The following is a 19,698-nucleotide window of genomic DNA, read 5'->3' as shown; positions in this document are numbered from 1 at the left end:
GGGGGGCTGATCGTGTATAATTTGTATCGTGGATGCTCGCGTCTTTGCTCCAAACTATTATTCACCTCTTACACTTGACAAGAGTGTTAAAAATTTAGTTTCATACTTATTCAGTAAAATTCCGTTAAAATATAATAATAATATGGAATTACATTTAAGATTAATTTTATTTGTTATTACTTACTTATTATTTTATCAAATCGATATAAAACTAGATTTTTAACACTCTTGCAAGTACGTGGTTTTTCAAAATAAATTTATTTGGTAGGATTAAATAAATAAATTCATAACATTATTTCTATTTAGCGGTATTTGCGTACTGCTCATATACACTAGGCATCAAATAAATCGCACAATAACTTTGAAGATTTTCTTCTGGCACAATCATGGTACCCCACAAATATTGGTGTTATTTGAAAGTCCAATAAAAAAACTTAAATAAAAACACAACAACAGGTACAGGCATATAAGGTCACTCGGGGCCTCACTTGGGGCTCACCTTTGGGACCACTTAGACCAATTTTTGTGGTTATAAAAGTAAATAATGATCTCACGTGTCCTCTTTAACAAATGGATAGAAATTAATCCCAATTTAACAGTTTTATAACCATAAAAGTTGGCTCAAGCGTAACTACCTATCGCTTTAAGAAAAGACACTGGATCCTTCTAAAGACACATTTTTAGGGTAAAAACCTTTCCTTGAAATGAAATGAAGTTTAGAACTAGGCTGTCAAATGGTACCAATATTGAAAGTGCTTGTCGCGGGAGGTGCGATTTATTTGACGCCGAGAATAGTTTGAAAGAGATTAGTAAAATAGTTATTTCCAAACTATTACTCGATTATTTTCACACCCTTGCGTTTTGGCCATGTATAGAATGGAAAGCCGCTACACAGCCTATTTGAATTGAACGTCTAGGAAAAATACTCTTTTACGAAACTTTTTTAACGCCTATGTTCATCAAAATAATTAAAATAGGATTCTAATTGTGTAAGAATTTTTGCAGCAATACAAACAAAAATCAAATCCTTCCTTTTTTCCTAATTAAAATATTTAACCATCCTTTATGAATTATAAATTCACTTTTTGCTTAGCAAAATTAGTGAAAATACGTGTTTTTACTCTGTGTTGAGTCTTTTTTGTCTCTACTCTGTAAAGCAGTTTGTGTGCGATCGTGTTAGTTCGTTGCGCCACCGCTAGCTCGGCTATCAAGTCGTAGTTTTTCGTCCGCGCTGCACCCCCTTAAGTTGGGATTAATCGCTATCCATCTGTTAAAGAGGACACGTGAGATCTTTATTTGGTTTTATAACCATAAAAATTGGTCTTATTGATCCCAGAGGTGAGCCCAAAGTTAGGTCTATTTTCAAGTCACATTTATGGTATATGTTAATCATTTATTTTGAAATGAAATGTATTTTTCTTTAAGGATATTTATTGGGCTTTCAAATAACACTAATATTGTTGTGGTACCATGATTGTGTCAGAAGAAAATCTTTAAAGTTCGCGTCGCCGAAGGTGCGGTTTATTTCGTAATTTATTCTCAACTGTATTGTCAAACCTTCTATTCCAGTACTCGGTGAAGCTAGAGAAAGGCGAGTACGTGCTCCGTCTGAACGTGCGTCACGAGAGCCGCGCTCTGCTGGAGAAGCTTCAGGAGTTGCCGGTGCTCATGCAGCAGAGGCTTGCGCAGCCCATCACGCTGGACGTCTACTGCTCGCAGCACCAGGTACGACAATAATTAGTCATAGTCATCATTGTACTCGTAAATTATTATTTTTGTTGACGCAGACACCTGCATGCCGTATGTAATAGAAAACGCTAAGTAAGCAATATTAAGTAGCACAATGTAACCATAATAAATGATTTTAATTCTTAGATTTTGCTTAATGTGTATAGATTTTAATTTTTAGTATAAACATAATTTGTATGTGAGTGGTTTGTTTATGTATAATATGTATTTTGCTAATTATAGTTAAATAAAGTATCGTTAAGCCTTTATTTCGCCTGAGATACAGGAAAAAAATTCCTAGTTCAGGCACATGTATAATTTTACCTTTTGTAGCATAAGATTAGCCTAGAGTTTAAACTGTCAAATAAGTTATTCAATAAAGAATTTATTATAGTATTATTACAGTTAGTTCAGCCAAATGACGTCCACTGCTGGACAAAGGCCTCCCCCAAGGATTTCCATAACGACCGGTCCTGCGCTCCCCGCACCCAGGTTCTTCCCGCGACAGAGCGATTATTATAGATCAGCGGTTCCCGAAAGGTGGTCCGCGGAACCCTGGGGTTCCGTGGAAAGGCCGCAAGGGTTCCGTAAAAAATATTATCCCACGTTTCGTGACCGACGTTGTTCGCGCGCACCGACTTGTTTACGCACAAGGGAGGGGCAGGGCGTGCGGGCGGAGTAGTACGGGGGTTCCGCTAGGAAAAGTATAATCAATTAGGGTTCCTTGGCAAAAAAAAATTGGGAAACCCTGTTATAGATAATGCTAATACTGCTAATGTGCCATCTACGAAAGCGCGCCCCACTATTCGTATTAGGCCCGATTCGACCAAACTTTTATCCGAGAATAACTCCTGGTATAACTGGCTCATTGACAGTTTCAGTATGGGAAATATGTCAAAATGTCGAATAATTGACCATTAATTCTGAGATTAATATTTATTCTTGTTTGGTCGAATCCACTGCCCAATCGAATATGTGATCAAAGGAAACTAAAATAATAATTAAACTGGAATCCACTTTGATCACATACAAACAAGACACCAAATTGCCGCTTGGAACTGGAGTCCTCCTCCATCTGTTCAGATTTACAATCTAATATGAAGTTATAATTTTAAAATGTTCTTTTCAGGCAACGATAGGTGGCAAAAAATTCAACTCTGCGTCTCTAAACCACGAAAACATAATGCCCATATATTTCACCTCGATTCCTGCAGACAAGTAAGTATTTTTATCTACATTACTTTTTTTATAAACATGGCTACAAATAAACATTAAACTTAAGTTAGCTTTAATCTCTAATACTCATCAAATAGAGGTGGTTACTTTGCTAGCTTAATTTTGTTCATTTTGTTAATTTATTGACTAACTTGATCATCTTCTCTTCCTACTTTTCGGTCCATACATTTTGACCCGTATCTTTAAAGCATAGGTCCGTGTCACGTCAAATTGACTAACCCGTATTCCAAAGAGGAATTTATCACTCGATTATCTAAGAAAAGCTTTTGGTAAGAAGACTCTGGAGACGTTGGTGTTGGTCCATTCAGCGTATGATGGTGATTGAGACAAATAAAACGTTTCGTTTGATGCACCCAACTTTCTACAAATAAAAATATTAAGTTGTAAAAATCATAACTTTTTGTGTTTCCATCTTTCCAAAATAACAATTAATAATCTTTCTCAATTAACCTAAACAAGAATTTCAAATAGTGCGAGTAGTAAAAACATGAATTGCATAATGCGTTAATCGGAACTTTTGCTCATAGGGATGGACATGAACAATCGCAAGCAATCAATAATTGGTATGGTGGTCATCTCCCCATCGAATCACAATTATTCTCTCAGGCAGGTCAAAGGTCAGTCAGTACGTGTGCGTCTGCCTTGTATGGCCGGTTGTGTTTTATGCGATTTCTCCACGAGTTGTTTGTTATTGTTATTTGTTGTTTTTATAGAATAAAATGCATAATATTTAATTCTTTGTGATTTATTGTGTACTAACGTTTATTCCATATCCATATAATTAAAATTGGTAGATATAATTTTGATCAACATTAAAAATCAAAAATAAAAAGGTCGATGAGATTTCTTAAGAAAATATTCTCGATTCTAAAAAATATCGATTAGGTTTGAAAGGAGCGCCTCACTAAATAGAACTGTTATAATCACTTTCTTACGCTGAATGGACTATAGTATTTGTATTTTCACACGCAGTAGGTACAGTATTTTTAATTGTAATGGCCGCCGAGTGCGGACCAATTGATAAAAAGCAGCACGCACAGATGTAGCGCCATCTATGGTTCATTGTTTTTTTTAATGTATTTTCTGCCCTATAGCAATCTGTTCGAAAACAATAAGCCACTTGTTTGGCTGGAGCTACATGTCCTCATGTCCTGTGTTATGTTGTCTTCGAGAGTCAATCAATTGCTGAACTTTCCAGCAAACCCTCTTCCTGACTCAGTCTACAAATCTTCATAATAGGCTAGATGACAAAATTTCAATTATTTGTCCGTCAGACAGATAATAAGAAAATATTAGACTCCTATTTTTTAAATTCTTTCATAATTAAATAATAACAGTGCTACATCGAGTTGAAATGGCGCGTTACGTCACGCTTGAGTAGAATTTTTACTCAAAAGTGACGTCACGCGACATTTCAACTCAATATAAAACTGTAATTATTCGATTATGAAAAAAATTCAAAAATATGTGTCCAAATTTTTTTAATTATCTGTCTGACGGACTAAATAGAATTTGGATTTTATTACCCAGTCATCATTCCTATTATTATTACTGACAGGATTGCTACCATGTACTATCGGCAACAGTGTTAACTGCCCATTGCCAGTCATGTCATCTCGTTCTATTGCAAAGAATCGCCATTTCATTAGAGCGAGAGCAAAAACGGTAATGGATAGTTAACAGTGTGGCCGTGTGTACCTTAATTTTGAGTCTCCGATATGAAAGTAAAACAATATATTGTTAACCGGTATACCTTCATATTGTATGTCCTCCAGAATCAGCCGGTCCAACCTGACGATAGGCCACTCGCTGACGGGCACCGTGACCTTCGTGAAGGACGAGCACGGCCGCAAGGTGGACACGTACGCGCTGCAGTACGTAGTGTGCGAGCCGCCTAAGCGTCCGTCCCAGGCAAAGGACAAGGTAACACCAGGCCTGTACATCTTCGCGAGTTTACATCGAAAACAAAACACGCACGATGGCCCACCTACAGGATACTATTCGACAAGGCCTCACATACGAGCGAACATTGACTCACGCACGCGTATTCTTGTGTATGATGGAAGATAAAGAAATGGGGTACTAAATACTGTGCAGTATTTAACTGCCTAAATAATAATATAAACACAGAATGTACTTTTTTAAGTTGCCTCAAGACACTTGAGAGGTAAATAGGTAGTTAATATTATTCATGATAATTCATGCTAAATCATGTATTTCCTCCGTCATTTCCGCAGTTTGGCACCTCACGTCACATCATTTTACCGAAGTCAGCCCTATAGCTTCGGCGCAGTGCCGATCACTGACGTTTGTCAACAAAATGGTGCTTGACTCTTGAGACAGGCTAAATTACACCATATTGTTAATGACATTGAGCATACATTTTTTTTAAATACCTTCGCGAAGTAAAACTTCTGTACGTAGTACTTATTATTATTCTGTGGTAGCACTTCGAATCACTATTGGCTCTGTGCACGATTACAGCGCCAACTAGCGTCCACAACTTTGAGGGCTCTGTCACATTGACATTTAGGTCGTATATTTGTATGAAAAAATATCGAAATGAAAAAATAACAAATATTTTCGACTAATAAATTGTTGTGATACCACGATTTGGGTGGAAAAAAGGTTTTGAAATCATTTTGGTCATTCAAATCAAATGAGGTAAGTCCAAAAAATGTGTTTAATTTTGATTGTGTCAGGGTTTGTTTACTTCATTTATAGTTGTAGTTTTACAGTAAAACAAAAAGAAAAAGCTACTTTAACGGTTTCATTATATAACAGTAAATATATTTAAATGTTCCTGTATCGCTAGTAATAAATTAAATATCGTTTTCAGATCGAAATGAGTATTGTTTTGAAGACCGGGTTTGTGAGTGTTACAATATCAAATTCCAACCACAAACCGTATTTAAAGGAAAGTTGTTGGTATTGGCTGGACAAGTCCGAGATGTAGAAGAATTCAGAACAAAACAAGGACAGAGTTCAATAATTCACGCTCTCATCATAAGGCAAACATCTGTGCACAACAACTACTGTGACTCATTTTTGTACTACCACGTTGTATAGTCTAGTTATTTCCAAATTGTAAACGGCTATTAAACCAGCCCTATCGAAATACAGTCCACTCTTTTATTTAAGTTCCCAGTAGGACCCTTTTCATGCGATTAATTAATGATATAAAAATGTATTATGTAGAATCGCTTTGCCATTGACAGATACGTCTGATGGCAGAGCTTACATTATTTCTACTTTTGACCACCATGAGCGCTGCGATAGATTATGTTACCCCCACCTAGTACTTCGCACCCAGCGAATATCAAATAATTGTGCAACAGGGTATTTGCCACCACCAATCAATTGACGTACTTTTTAAAACTGTAAAAACGAGATTCTTCCATAGTTTTTATATGGCAATACTAGCCAGTGACGTCATTATTTTATCAAGTCAATTAAACTCCTTTTTTCAATTACAAAGCAACCTTTAAATCAAAAATCTTAACTTACAGGTAATTTAAAATTAAGTTTTTAAGACCAGAATGAAGTGCCTTCTTAAAAAAGTTGTGCTTTAGAATTATTGGGGAGTGGTGGCAAATACCCAATTGATTTGGGGTCAGTGCAGACATGTAGGCCTAGGATGCGTGCCGTGAGTAGCTTTTATCGCGCCATTTTATCGATTGTACAAACGGCCACACTGTTAACTATCCATTTCCTTTTTTGCTCTCGCTCTAATCAAATGGCGATTCTTTGCGATAGAACGAGATGACATGACTGGCAATGGGCAGTTAACACTGTTGCCGATAGTACGTGATAGGGCCTATACATTTTGACGTCTTAAATTATCGATAAGATTTTATGACGTGAGCCGAGGGAGCAGCCTTAGAGTGAGGCCACCGTCACTTGTTAGTGGCGAAGACAGCGGTGCCAACTGGTGAAAGCTAAATATTGGTTAACAACAGTTCGTATGCTTATTGAAGTTAGACAAGACTATTTTTTGAAAAAGATCTTTATTTTGTACGTAACACCTATGAATAGTTCGTTTTAATTCTAATAAATAATTTTTTGATTGTACAGGACAAGAGCAAGCCGCACGACGACTATATGGACGCCTACAAGGAGCTCACCACCAACTGGCTGGCCAAGCTGGGTGAGATTTAGAATAGATTAACGCCTGTATTCACAAACGGTGCTTGCTTAAGTGAAGCAGCAAATCGAACGCACAGCGTTGAGTAGAGCTCTGTGATTGATTCGTGTGTCACCCTGTGCGTCTACGCGCACTGTGAGACCTCATAGTGATGTTTGTGAATACGGGCGTTAGGCTAAGCCTACCATCAATTTTTTGTCGGCCGATAGTTTATTCGGGCAGTTAATCAGTATGGGCATGTATGGAAGTGCACACATTACACCGATTTGGTATCGGCCGACTCTTCATACAAATTAGAATCGGGTTCAACTATCGGCCAACTAAAAATCGGTGGTCTGCGCCTAGACGCTTTTGTCCAGCAGTGTACGTCATTTGGCTGAAACGAACGATCGAACGGTAGTTTTAATTCCGTTTGTTAGTCGTATACCTCGAAATCAAAAAATCCTTGTAGCTTTTCACCTATTCGTATTTCGCCGCGATATCAAATTTTCTGAATAGATTTTTATTCTTGTACTATAATTTTTGATCGCTAATTACAATTATCTAAAAAATTCGTAGTAGATTCTATTCAAAATATATGCGGCTTAATAAATAGGCTATTGATAATACATGCTACATCAAAATTTGCTACTGTTGTAAAAATCTGTTAAAAAATTATGCTAGTAACTAAATATACTACCGATATTACACGCTACAACAAAAAACGCTATCACGGTGAAATGCGAATAGGTGAAAAGCTACAAGGATTTTTTGGTTTCGAGGTATACGACTAACAAACGTTTAATTCTTGCTCTCCACTTCGGGACAACATTCTACTGGTGCTGAGAAGCGGTGAAAGAAACTTAGTTATATTTGACAGCCAAATCTTCAAGTCAGTTGATCCCGTTGGCCCCCAAAACCCACCGCGGTCCTACCGTATAAGATAAAATGTCCGCGGAATGCGCCTAGATATCTTCAGTAGTACCAAAGCGTACATACTATCCCTCTTATTACAAAAAAGTTAAACCCGGGACTAACACTGGGTTAAAATGACATTTCCATACTAAATGTCAATTTAAACCAGAGTTCAACCAGAGACTAACTTTTTGTAAAAAGGGGGTGTAGGTTTTTAGTAAGTATCAGCCTCATAAAGCTTCAACCACACCAACGCGTGCAGATCGCCATCGCTGGCGCGATCATAGGACAATGACAGGTCGGGCGATCCATAACAGTTCACGCGAACTGTCATTGGCCTATGATCGCGTCGGCGACGGCGATATTCACGCGTTTGTGTGGTTGAAGCTTAAATCCTCGCAGGTTTCTCTTTAGAGCATTTTTCTGAAAATAAGGCTGACTATAGTCTGGTCTGTGAGCACGTAGAATTTTGTAATTATGTTGCTGTCGCGCTCGCACACTCACTGCGGGCGCCCGTCGCACAGTCGCGACAGCAATATAGTAACGCGTGAGCGATACGGATGGGTAGCTTGGGGTCATTGGACAAAATTCTACGTGCTCACAGACCGGGCTTTATACTGTTCTCCTGTTTCAGAGGGCGACAAGTTAGAGCAAGTGTACGAAGAGCTGCTAGAAAAGTTTCCGGGGTACCTGGGCGCGCACGTGGCTTACCTGCACGGGTTGGACGCGCCTTCAGACCCCGCCAAGTAAATACTTTTTTTTAGAATATTTATTTATTTATTTATTAGGACAACCAGCAAACAACATTTAAAAAACTTAATCCAAGTGCTGCCTTAATTATAGGTTGCTACGGCATGCAAAAGTGGACTAAATATTAGGAATTGGTATTACACAAATTACTATTAGGTTCATTAGTCCATTATTAAGGTAAATACGCTTGGGTTACGAGGGGCCTCACTACAATACAATTTATAGCCACGATAGCCGAACGGTGAAAGGGTCGGAGTGGCCGACTCGAGATCCGAGGAACGCGGGTTCGAATCCCACCGCCGCTCGACTATTGTGGTGAGCCCACTCGTAACACAAGCTTATTTAGCTTACCACGAGGGGCTAACGGGACTATTAGTAATTTGTGCAATACAAATTGCTAATAATCTTAAAAAAAATAAAAAAAATAGCCAAAATTGTCTTACGTAATTAATGGACGCCCCCTAAGGCTTACTCACAAAACACCCCATAAGCAAATTAGTCCAGTAGAATTAGCTTTTAAATCGGAAATAATTCCTACAAAAGATTTTATTGTTTTAATGGCTTCATTGGTTGCCCATTAAGACTCTCCTAAGTTTTCGACTTCGACGGAGTTGTGCTTAAGTGGTGGGGGCCCCCGAAAGGGGCATTTTTTCGGTTTTCCGGTTATACCGCGTAAAGGACTTACCCTATCAAAAAGTGGTCTTCATGACGGTTGAAGTTTTGTGTTACCTACTGTGGCTGCCCCTCTTCCTTGTATCCTCCTGCATGACTAAGTTGCCTAGCCGTATGCCTGGTCTAAGGTTCGATTTTTTCCGATTTAATCAATTTTTGTGTTTAATTCTACTGGCCTAAATACAAATACAAATAATTTATTGAATTTAAAACATACATTAACATTTACACTTGTTAAGGTATACAAGTGTAAATGTTAATGTATGTTTTAAATTCACTAATACAGAAACAAAAAACAAACGGTGAACATTTTTGCTGACTACCGTCAACACCGACAATATCACTCGGTACGTCCATTCAACGGAGCAGCGGTCGGGCGTCATAGAAAAACGAGCGTTAATAGTAGTGCTGAACGGGTCATAATGGCATGTGTCGGTGCCGACGGCCAGCATTGACCACTAAAACTAGGGACTTTTTTTTTTTTTAATAAGCACCCTCCCTAATAAACTCCTAATATCGACATATTTTTTATAGATTACCTCATGCCACTGAAGAGCCAGACGTGACGACAGCATGGTGTGAGCAGCTTATTGCCACTTCTGAAAAGGTAAAATAAATAAAATTATTATTATGTGATTGATTTACGTATCCGACTGTCGTAACCGACTTCAAAAAAGAGGAGGTTCTTAACTCGGTTGGTATGTCTTTTATCTTATGTGTATAAACTAATCGTTGGTAAATCTTTGTCCACAGGTTATAAAAGCGATAGATCAAGAAAAGTTATTAGCGTATTTGGGAATGAAAAATGACACACGTAGCGACGCAAACAAAATTAAGCAGTAAGTACTAGCAATCGATAATTTTTGTCTTAGAAAACGTATAATACATGTTGTCTGAATTATTTTCACAATGACCGGTCCTGCGCCACTCGTATCCAGGTGCTTCCCGCACTGGTTTGGATGCAATGCGAGGTTTAGACTATAGTGTGGTCTGCGAGCACGTAGAATTTTGTCCAATGACCCCAAGCTACCCATCCTTATCGCTCGCGCGTAATTATATTGCTGTCGCGACTGTGCGACGGGCGCCCGCAGTGAGTGTGCGAGCGCGACAGCAACATAATTACATGCGAGCGATAAGGATGGATAGCTTGGGGTCATTGGACAAAATTCTACGTGCTCGCAGACCAGACTATAGCAATAAAATTTGCAGAAATTGACTTCCGCAAGTCAACTTCTTTAAGATTTACACAGCGGTGACAGCTTGCGGAATTCACTTCTGCAAGTTTTATTGCTAGTCCAAACCTTGCTCAAGTTCGTTCGTTTCAGCCAAATGACGTCCACTGCTGGACAAAGGCCTCCCCCAAGGTTTTCCATAATTGCTCAAGTCATCATCATTTCAGCCACAGGACGTCCACTGCTGAACATAGGCCTCCCCCAATGACTTCCACATCGCACGGTTGGTAGCGGCCTACATCCAGCGCCTTCCCGCTACCTTTATCAGGTCGTCGGTCCACCTTGTGGGTGGACGTCCCACGCTGCGTTTTCCGGTACGTGGCCTCCATTCCAGAACCTTGCTGCCCCATCGGCCGTCAGTTCTGCGTACTATGTGCCCTGCCCACTGCCACTTCAGCTTGCTGATCCGTCGGGCTATGTCAGCGACTTTAGTTCGTTTACGGATCTCCTCATTTCTGATTCGATCTCGTAAAGAAACACCGAGCATAGCCCTCTCCATAGCACGCTGTGCAACTTTGAGCTTCTGTATAAGGCCTATAGTGAGGGGCCACGTTTCCGAGCCATAAGTCATCACAGGTAACACACATTGGTTGTAGACTTATTGTTGTATTGCTCAAGTGCTTGATCTGAATTTATAACCGTTACTTACCTCATCTTCTCTCCCAGGGAGCAAGAGAAGCAGAAGGGCTACCTAATCGAAGCGCTGTGCCGGCGCGGGACGGCTTTATGCCGGCTGCACGCGCTGGCATCGGCGCCCGCCGCGCGCGAGAAACTCGCCGCTGCCCTCGCCGGCAACCTTAACGACCTGCTCAAGTTCACCGACCTCACCGACGCCAAGGTACATTCTACGACCACTCAACCAGAGTAAATACAAATGAGTAGGTCATCTTCATAGAAACGCACGGGCGCGGTTTGTATGTGAGCGCGCCAACACGTATGCGGCGCGCACGCACACACTGACAACATTTAACGGGGATTAGCGGGGAGCCAGTCGTGGTTGCGCCGAATTTTGTCAGTGTGTGCGTGCGCGCCGCGTACGTATATTGGCGCGCTCACATACAAACCGCGCTCGGTGCGTTTCTATGAAGATGACCTACTCATTTGTATTTACTCTGACTCAACCCCGGGACGACTCGACTGGGACAAGTCGACCCGGCCAATTCGGCAGCCCTGAGAGAACTCGACCCGAATCGACGGGGTTGAGTTGTCCGGGTTACCGCCGCCAACCACGCCGACCTTTTCAAGTTCACCGACCTCACCGACGCCAAGGTACATAGCCGAGATGATTCTACGACCGCCCAACCCCGGGATGACTTGACTCGGACAAGTCGACCCGGTCAATTCAACCCTACGACAAGTCAGCCCTGAGAGAACTCGACCCGAGTTGACAGGGTCGAGTTGTCTCGGGTCGATTTGTCCCGGGGACGAGTTGTCGTGATACCGCCGCCGCGCTCGCCGGCAACCTTAACGACCTGCTCAAGTTCACCGACCTCACCGACGCCAAGGTACAAGGGCAAGTCGACCCAGTCCATCCTTGTTGTAGTGTTGACCTGTCAACCCTACGACAAGTCAACACTACAACAAGTCAACCTCTGCGAAAACTCAACCCCTACGACAACTCAACCCCTACGACAACTCAACCCCTTCGACAACTCGACCCGAGTTGACAGGGTCGAGTTGTGCCGGGGTGCAGTTGTCGTGATACCGCCGACGCGCTCGCCGCCAACCTTAACGACCTGCTCAAGTTCACCGACCTCACCGACGCCAAGGTACATTCTCATCATCATCATCATCTCAGCCATAGGACGTCCGCTGCTGAACATAGGCCTCCCCCAATGCTTTCCATGTTGCCCGGTTGGTAGCGGCCTGCGTCCAGCGCTTTCCCGCTACCTTTACGATGTCGTCGGTCCACCTTGTGGGTGGACGTCCTACGCTGCGTTTTCCGGTACGCGTACATTCTACGACCACTCAATCCCGGGACGACTCGACCGGGACAAGTCGACCCGGTCAATTCGTCAGCCCGGAGAGAACTCGACCCGAGTTGACGGGGTCAAGTTGTCCGAGACGAGTTGTTTCGGGTCGAGTTGTCCCGAGTCGAGTTGTCCCGGGTCGAGTTATCCCGGGGTCGAGTTGTCCGGGTCGAGTTGTCCCTTATAAATCCCTAATAATAAACAGTATCAGTATCGTCACTCAACCGCTTCTTTTAAAATTTGAACTTATGGCGCTAGGGTAGGCGCAAGGTTCGCTTGTTTGTTCGATGCTGCCAAACAGCGTCCATTGCATTGGTACAACAAGGTGGATGGAAGGATGTCTGTCATCATATTTATTTCTCGAATTGGCTCGTCATCTTTCTCTATTGAACAATCGTTCAATTTTTTTTTTCAATGAAAGTTTTGATTAAAACTCATCCTACTTCCTACTAATCCTACTAATATTATAAATGCGAAAGTTTGTATGGATGTCAGGATGTCTGGATGTTTGTTACTCTTTCACGCAAAAACTACTGAACGGCTTTTGATGAAACTACAGTATTATTGATTAAAAACCAGAATAACATATAGGCTATAATGTATGACGATATGTGACAAACTAAATTTCACGCGGGTGAAGCCGCGGGAAAAGCTAGTTTTAAATATAGCCAAAGACAGCACCCGCTGAGCGCGAAGACAGACAAAATTCTGGAGTGGTTATGTTATACATTAGAATAACAAACATAGTTAATGACCAAATTACAACGATAAATGTGAAGTAACTCGGTGTAAAGCATAAAGAAACTATTTTGTATGTTTTATGATGTCACAGGAAAATCCAATGATTTCATAATTATATTATTAATTCAAGCCAGATTATGATATTAGAGAACTGTGTGAGTCATCATACCACATGCGATAAAATTTTAATTAATTGTACAGTCAGCTTCATAATAATATTAGGTGAATGGTGGTCAAGTACTATTTATTTATTTATTTATTTAAGGACAGCTAACAAGACATACACAATTAACAGGAAAAAAAAACATTGAAAACAATACATGTTTATAGTGTAGCCTTAATTAAAAGCTGCCACGACATGTGCATAGATTGCGTGGAAGCGTAGTATCGACTAAATTAAAAAACACAAAAATTTAATTGAACTACATTCAATTAAATTTTTGTGTTAATATATAAGAATTTAATTCAAGCCAGGAATCCAGCATATCAACTGCATGTCTTAGATAATAGTGACTGAAGGTAGAATATAGAATATAATATTTAAATGCAGTTTGATATCAGACCGCTGACTGAAATGTAAAAACCAGAAAGTAAACCAGTAAACCCAGAAAAGAAAGCATAAACACCAGCAAAGATGACAATATGCACAGCTATGAATGTAGATAGCGAAATATTACGAACATTTTACGAAAATGAGGAACCACAACTATGATTATTTAGAACATCATTAACACAAGTTTTAAAAGTACTAAACTTTGTGTATATATTCAAATCACTACACTTAGCTAATACTCCGAATTGATCCTGAAGTCTGTCCATAGGTGAATAGTGTCCTAGATTACTCCTGTAAGGCTTAGGAGAAAAAGGTTTAATAAATCGCGTGCTTCTAATATGCTTACGCGTAATTGTAAAATTAATTTGTTCCAATAGAAAGGAACAGTCAAAGGAGGCATGAATAATTTTGTGTAAGAAGTACAGATCCAGCAACTGTCTTCTTTTCTGAAGATTTTGAATTTTGAAGTGTGACAGACGATCCGTATAAGAAGGCAGTTTTTTAGCCAAGTTATGTTGAAAGGATAGGTGCCAGAGAAATCTTTTTTGAACAGATTCAATGCGCTTGATATGTACCTCGTACCGAGGGGACCATATAACACTACAGTATTCCAGAGAAGATCTTATTAAAGCGTTAAAAATAAGAATTTTACTAAATGAATTATTAAAAGTTTTGGTATTTCTAATAACAAATCCAAGCATTTTAAAACCAGGGTTCGAGGATATATATCAAGGGATATATATCTTGATATATATCGGATATATATCCGATATATATCCAGCCGGTTTTGATGATATATATCAATTTTTAAAATTTGTAACTGTATTTGTACTTTTTCACATAAGATTTTTGTTTTTTAGTTGATTTTGCCGTAATTACAAGAAGATTTTATGTTTTTGCTTTATTTGTCTGATTTTAAGTTTTAAAAACATTAAAAACATGTTTATGTGACACATATGCAATGGTATTCATAAATAATACAATAAAATAATAGTATAGCTTTCACACAAATTTGATATATATCAAAGTTGATATATATCGGATATATATCATAAATATCCGATATTTTGATATTTATAATAAATATCGGATATTTTCGAACCCTGTTTAAAACATTTATTTACTAGTTTGTCTATGTGAATGTTAAAACTTAATATTTTAAACTATTATGTTGCATTTTTTACTATAAAATTATCACTTCACGGGATTTATTGCAACAATATCTATTTTAACGGTAAATAATATTTACCCTCCCGACGTTTCGGCTCGGTTGCAATAAATCCCGTGAAGTGATAATTTTATGTTAAAACTTAATTTTTTATCGAAATAAACACCAAGATCGCGAATTTCTGTAACTTCATTTATGGGTTCGTTATGAATTTTATATATGTAGTTAGAAGGAACTTTCTTTTTAGAGAAACGAATAAAATTGCATTTTTTAATATTTAAAACCATAAAACCAGACATCAAACCGATCAATATCCTCCTGTAAACGCATACAATCCGAAACATCATCTACACGCCTAACAATTTTTAAATCATCCGCATATAAATAAAATGTGCTATATCTGAAACATTGTGATACGTCATTAACAAATAAATTAAAGAAGAGAGGTCCCAAATGAGATCCTTGCGGTACACCCGAAGAAACGTCAAAGGCATCAGAAGATTCCCCATTGATAACAACTCTAGATTTACGATCTGTCAGATATGACTGACACCATTGGAGGAATTTGCCATGGAAGCCAAATTGTGATGATAGCTTTGAAATGAGGATGCTGTGGTCAACCTTATCAAATGCCTTGCTGAAATCGGTGTAGATCACATCAGCACAGGCGCGAGAGTCGACAGCGGCAACTAGATCACTTACATAGCAAGCAAGGTTGGTAGCAGTGGAGCGGGAACCGACGAATCCGTGTTGTTGGGGTATAATATGCGATTTGACATGCCAATATATAACAGGGTATACAAGCGTCTCAAGGACCTTCCCAAAAATAGGAAGGATTGAGATCGGCCTATAATTGCTTATATCAGATCTATTGCCCTCCTTAAACAGTGGTAAGACGAGAGCCTCTTTCCAAGCTGAGGGGAATAAACCCGTTGATAAGCTCTTGTTGTAAATTAAGGTAAGAGGTAATGCCAAAACGTCAGCACATTTTAACACAAAAATAGCTGGGATTCCGTCCGAACCAGGGCCCTTTCTCCAGTCCAGAACCTTTAAAGCTCTTTCAACATCGTTTTCAGTTAAGAAAATATCATGTAAAGTAGTTGCAATATTGTGACTAATACATAAGCTAGACTTAGCATCCGATTTATTGCTGTTGAAAGTTGAAGAAAAGCAAGACGCGAAGAGATTACATATTACATCGTTGCTAGTGCCAGTAGAATTATTATAAAACATCTTAGAAGGATAAGAACTAATAAATTTTCTTTTTTGCTTTATGAATGACCAAAATATTTTAGGGTTGGATTTAATAGAGGTTTCAATAAGTGAAATATATGAGTGGTAGCAGGATTTTATTACATGTACAGCTCTCTGTTTAAATATATTATAGGAAATTTTGTCTAGAGGATTTTTGTATTTATTATAAAGAATTCTATATTTATTTTTTTGCTTGAGCAGTCGTTTTAAATCTCGATTGAACCAAACGGGATACCTTTGACTACGATAACAGGACATAGGCACATGAGATTTAATGATATCTTGTAGGGTACTGTAAAATATGTCTACCATGTCATTTATGTTGTCAATGTTATGGAATCTCTCGTGCCAATTTGTACCTCTAAGACAGTTAACAATACTATTATAGTCGGCTTTAAAGAAATTATATCTGTTGATTGTTTCACAACAATAAGAATTAGAAGACCCAATATCACCATTAAATATAAATTGTAATGGAGGATGATGCAAATCAATGCCTGTAAGCGGAGTGTTACATTGTTTCAATTCGCTCAGTGCAACACTAGAAAGCACTAAGTCCAACATTTTATCATTCTGGTTGCTAACACAATTGAACTGTTTGAAGTTGGTGAATGATATAAAGTCTAGGAAAATGTTATTCAATTTACTATTAGCATTAGAAGTGCCAATCAAAGAAGATACGCAGGATGGTGATTCAGTTGCCTTCCATGATATGTTGCCAAGGTTAAAATCACCTAATACAATTGTGGGTCCTTCATTTTCCAAAACAGCACAAGTATTATTAATAAAGGTGGTAAGTATACTCTCTTGAATAGGTGGCGGTAGGTATACACAGCAGAACTTAAGAGTAACGATCTTTCCATTAATGCATACATCCACACCCACCCAAACATCCTCGCACATACTCTCAAACTTAGACAATCTATATGAATTATACTTTTTTGACACAGCAATCAAAACACCACCTCCAGACTTATTACAATGAAAACCGCTGGACTCCCTATCCCTTCTGTATACAAAAAAATCATTGTTAAAAAGTTCGGAGTCCAATATATCACTACGTAGCCATGTTTCGCTTAAAACTATGATATCAAAATCAGATAGAGATGAATGAATGTAAATATCTAACGTTTTAGTACGAATACCGCGAACATTTTGGTAATAAACTTTGAGCGACGCCATTCATACGGTTGTAAGGACAAGTACATTCATAAACAAAACAAAACCAATAAAAAAAGTTAAGTCAAGTTAATTTCTTCAACATATCAGTGTCACGAATGTAAATAGATTCCGAGCTTTCAGACTTCCGCATAAAAATGCGCCCCCCGCGAACCCAAATGAATTTATAATTTAATTCCTTGGCTCGCAGTCTGGCCGCAGCATGGATGTTCTTGTTCTCGGGACTCAGGTTTTCAGCCACGAAAATGGGTGTCCTCTTGTCATCTATACCCAGGGTGCTGGAGTTGAGCTTGTCGTGGGGATGAGACTTGTTGTAACCAATTACTGCCGCCAGAAGGGAGTCCCTGATGCGTGGAGAACTCAGCCTCAAAAGAATAGACCGCGGTCTCGTACTGCTGGAGTTCATTTTAGCGACGCGCGAGCAATATAAGATCTCAGCTTCGTTTATGGGATGATTGACGACCTGTCCTAGCTGCTTGACTACGCTGACAATATTTTCAGATCAATGTTCCGGTAAGCATTGCAGCTCTAAATTGCAGGAGCGGCTTAATTGGTCCATTGTATTCAATCGACGATTCATCGAGATCATTTCACAACGTAAAAAATCATTTTCCTTTCTCAACGATTTTATCTCATCCGTGTGCGTCTGAACACTCGATTTTAAAGATTCAAACTGGTCATTTATGAAATCGATTCCAGTTTTTAATTCAGAGTATTGTTCATTTAGTTCTCTAAGACGAGTGTTTAAAGTCTTGTTGAGTTCAGTGACGCTGTCTTGCAACGCCTGTCTCATTTCTTCGCGTAATATATTCCTTAACTCAGCACGAGTAACACATTCCGAACAAGAAGTCGCAGCCACACTTTGTTTATTTTGTTGTTGTCCCTTACGACGCGTCGAAACGAACGTTATCTCTGCAAGGCTCGTAGGTGTTGACGGTCTAACCAAGTCATTCGTGTTATCGCCTTTAGGTTGCTTACTAAGACAGTTTGGGCACAGCCAGCCAGCTTTAAGTTCGCTTGTGATGTCGTCGGAAGTGCAATAGTTGAGGCATAAATAGTGATAATTGTCCTTGCATCTCGAACATTGTAAGCAATCATCATTGTCGATATTCGCACGACAGGCCGCACAGTTATTATTCATCGTGAACGTGTTGTTGGGTGCGCCTGCACTGAGTGAAGACACAACCAGATAATCGGAGCTCGCAGTCACACACAATACGCACTCGCGCGAGAGGGAACGAGATGCCTCTCAGTAATCACTATCACTTTGCATACACGTGAGCGTTGGACGTCTCGCTCGCGCGGGGCGAAGCCAGGTGACCGCGCCGTAAACAATAATATACTTTATTTTCCGGTGATAAAGTCTAACACTGCGCAACGAATACTTAAGAAACAGTAATATTACGGAGCAAAACGCGCGACACGTCTGCTTCCTACGCCGGTCGTCGTAGTAATGGGCAACAGTGTTAACTGCCCATTGCCAGTCATGTCATCTCGTTTTATCGCAAAGAATCGCCATTTGATTAGAGCGAGAGCAAAAACGGAAATGAATAGTTAACAGTGTGGCCGTGTGTACATACATACCATCAAAAACATAACTTGTAAAAAAAATGTCTCTCATCTCAGTTACTCTACCAAGTCAGTAATAAACTCGGCTTATCACGCTCCCGCATGTCTAAAATGTTTGCTGTGTTGATTTAGTCGATTTCATGATGTAAACATGTAAGACAAAAAAGAAAATTTCCAATATTACAGGCCTTCTAAAGCAGATGCCTCGAACACTGTACAAGATATAGAAAAACTTGACTATTTCACATGTAGCAAATTTAATAAGCTTTTTTGGGTTCATAGTAGTCATGTCACTAGGACGCATAGTTTCCGAGGATTAAGCGAAAAACCGAAAAATGGTACCTTCAAACTCTCCCCGCCGGCTCAAGGGCTAAGGGCGGGGACTTTTTATATGTTGACCTCCTAACTAGTCTAAATAAAGTCCCGAAGTCAGAAATTGTGTTCCACGCATTTCAATTCATGTCAATGACTAATAATAATAGTCCAGTCATGGACTAATATTGTTTTATAGAGCTTATAAAAATTTGCCAACACCTTTTGAAGTCGCCCTCTTTGAAATTGAATTTGGCTTAGATTATTTATTTTTATCAGTCTTCACACTAAGAGAA

The 19,698-nt window shown here is 39.4% G+C and overlaps 1 protein-coding gene and 1 long non-coding RNA gene across 2 annotated transcripts in view; both read left to right on the top strand.

The window, feature by feature from the left end:
• The window catches only part of LOC135076849 (tripeptidyl-peptidase 2), a 60,002-nt gene extending 41,500 nt beyond the window's left edge, over positions 1-18,502 (top strand). Inside the window, exons 19-29 of the mRNA XM_063971319.1 lie at positions 1,570-1,725; positions 2,858-2,946; positions 4,740-4,887; positions 7,039-7,111; positions 8,637-8,748; positions 9,959-10,031; positions 10,178-10,263; positions 11,323-11,494; positions 12,048-12,161; positions 12,327-12,425; positions 18,491-18,502. Of these exons, the coding sequence (XP_063827389.1) occupies positions 1,570-1,725; positions 2,858-2,946; positions 4,740-4,887; positions 7,039-7,111; positions 8,637-8,748; positions 9,959-10,031; positions 10,178-10,263; positions 11,323-11,494; positions 12,048-12,161; positions 12,327-12,425; positions 18,491-18,502 (1,134 nt within the window). The remainder of the gene's footprint in view (positions 1-1,569; positions 1,726-2,857; positions 2,947-4,739; positions 4,888-7,038; positions 7,112-8,636; positions 8,749-9,958; positions 10,032-10,177; positions 10,264-11,322; positions 11,495-12,047; positions 12,162-12,326; positions 12,426-18,490) is intronic.
• LOC135074650 (uncharacterized) lies at positions 5,404-6,086 on the top strand. Its single transcript, XR_010257869.1, has 2 exons — positions 5,404-5,628; positions 5,804-6,086. It is a non-coding gene; the product is annotated as an uncharacterized LOC135074650 (long non-coding RNA).
• Positions 18,503-19,698: the final 1,196 nt, after the last annotated feature.

The sequence above is a fragment of the Ostrinia nubilalis genome, chromosome 1, assembly GCF_963855985.1.
Source record: "Ostrinia nubilalis chromosome 1, ilOstNubi1.1, whole genome shotgun sequence".
NCBI lineage: Eukaryota > Metazoa > Arthropoda > Insecta > Lepidoptera > Crambidae > Ostrinia > Ostrinia nubilalis.
The sequence above is the reverse complement of the archived record's forward strand: the minus strand, read 5'-3'. Positions and strand labels throughout refer to the sequence as shown.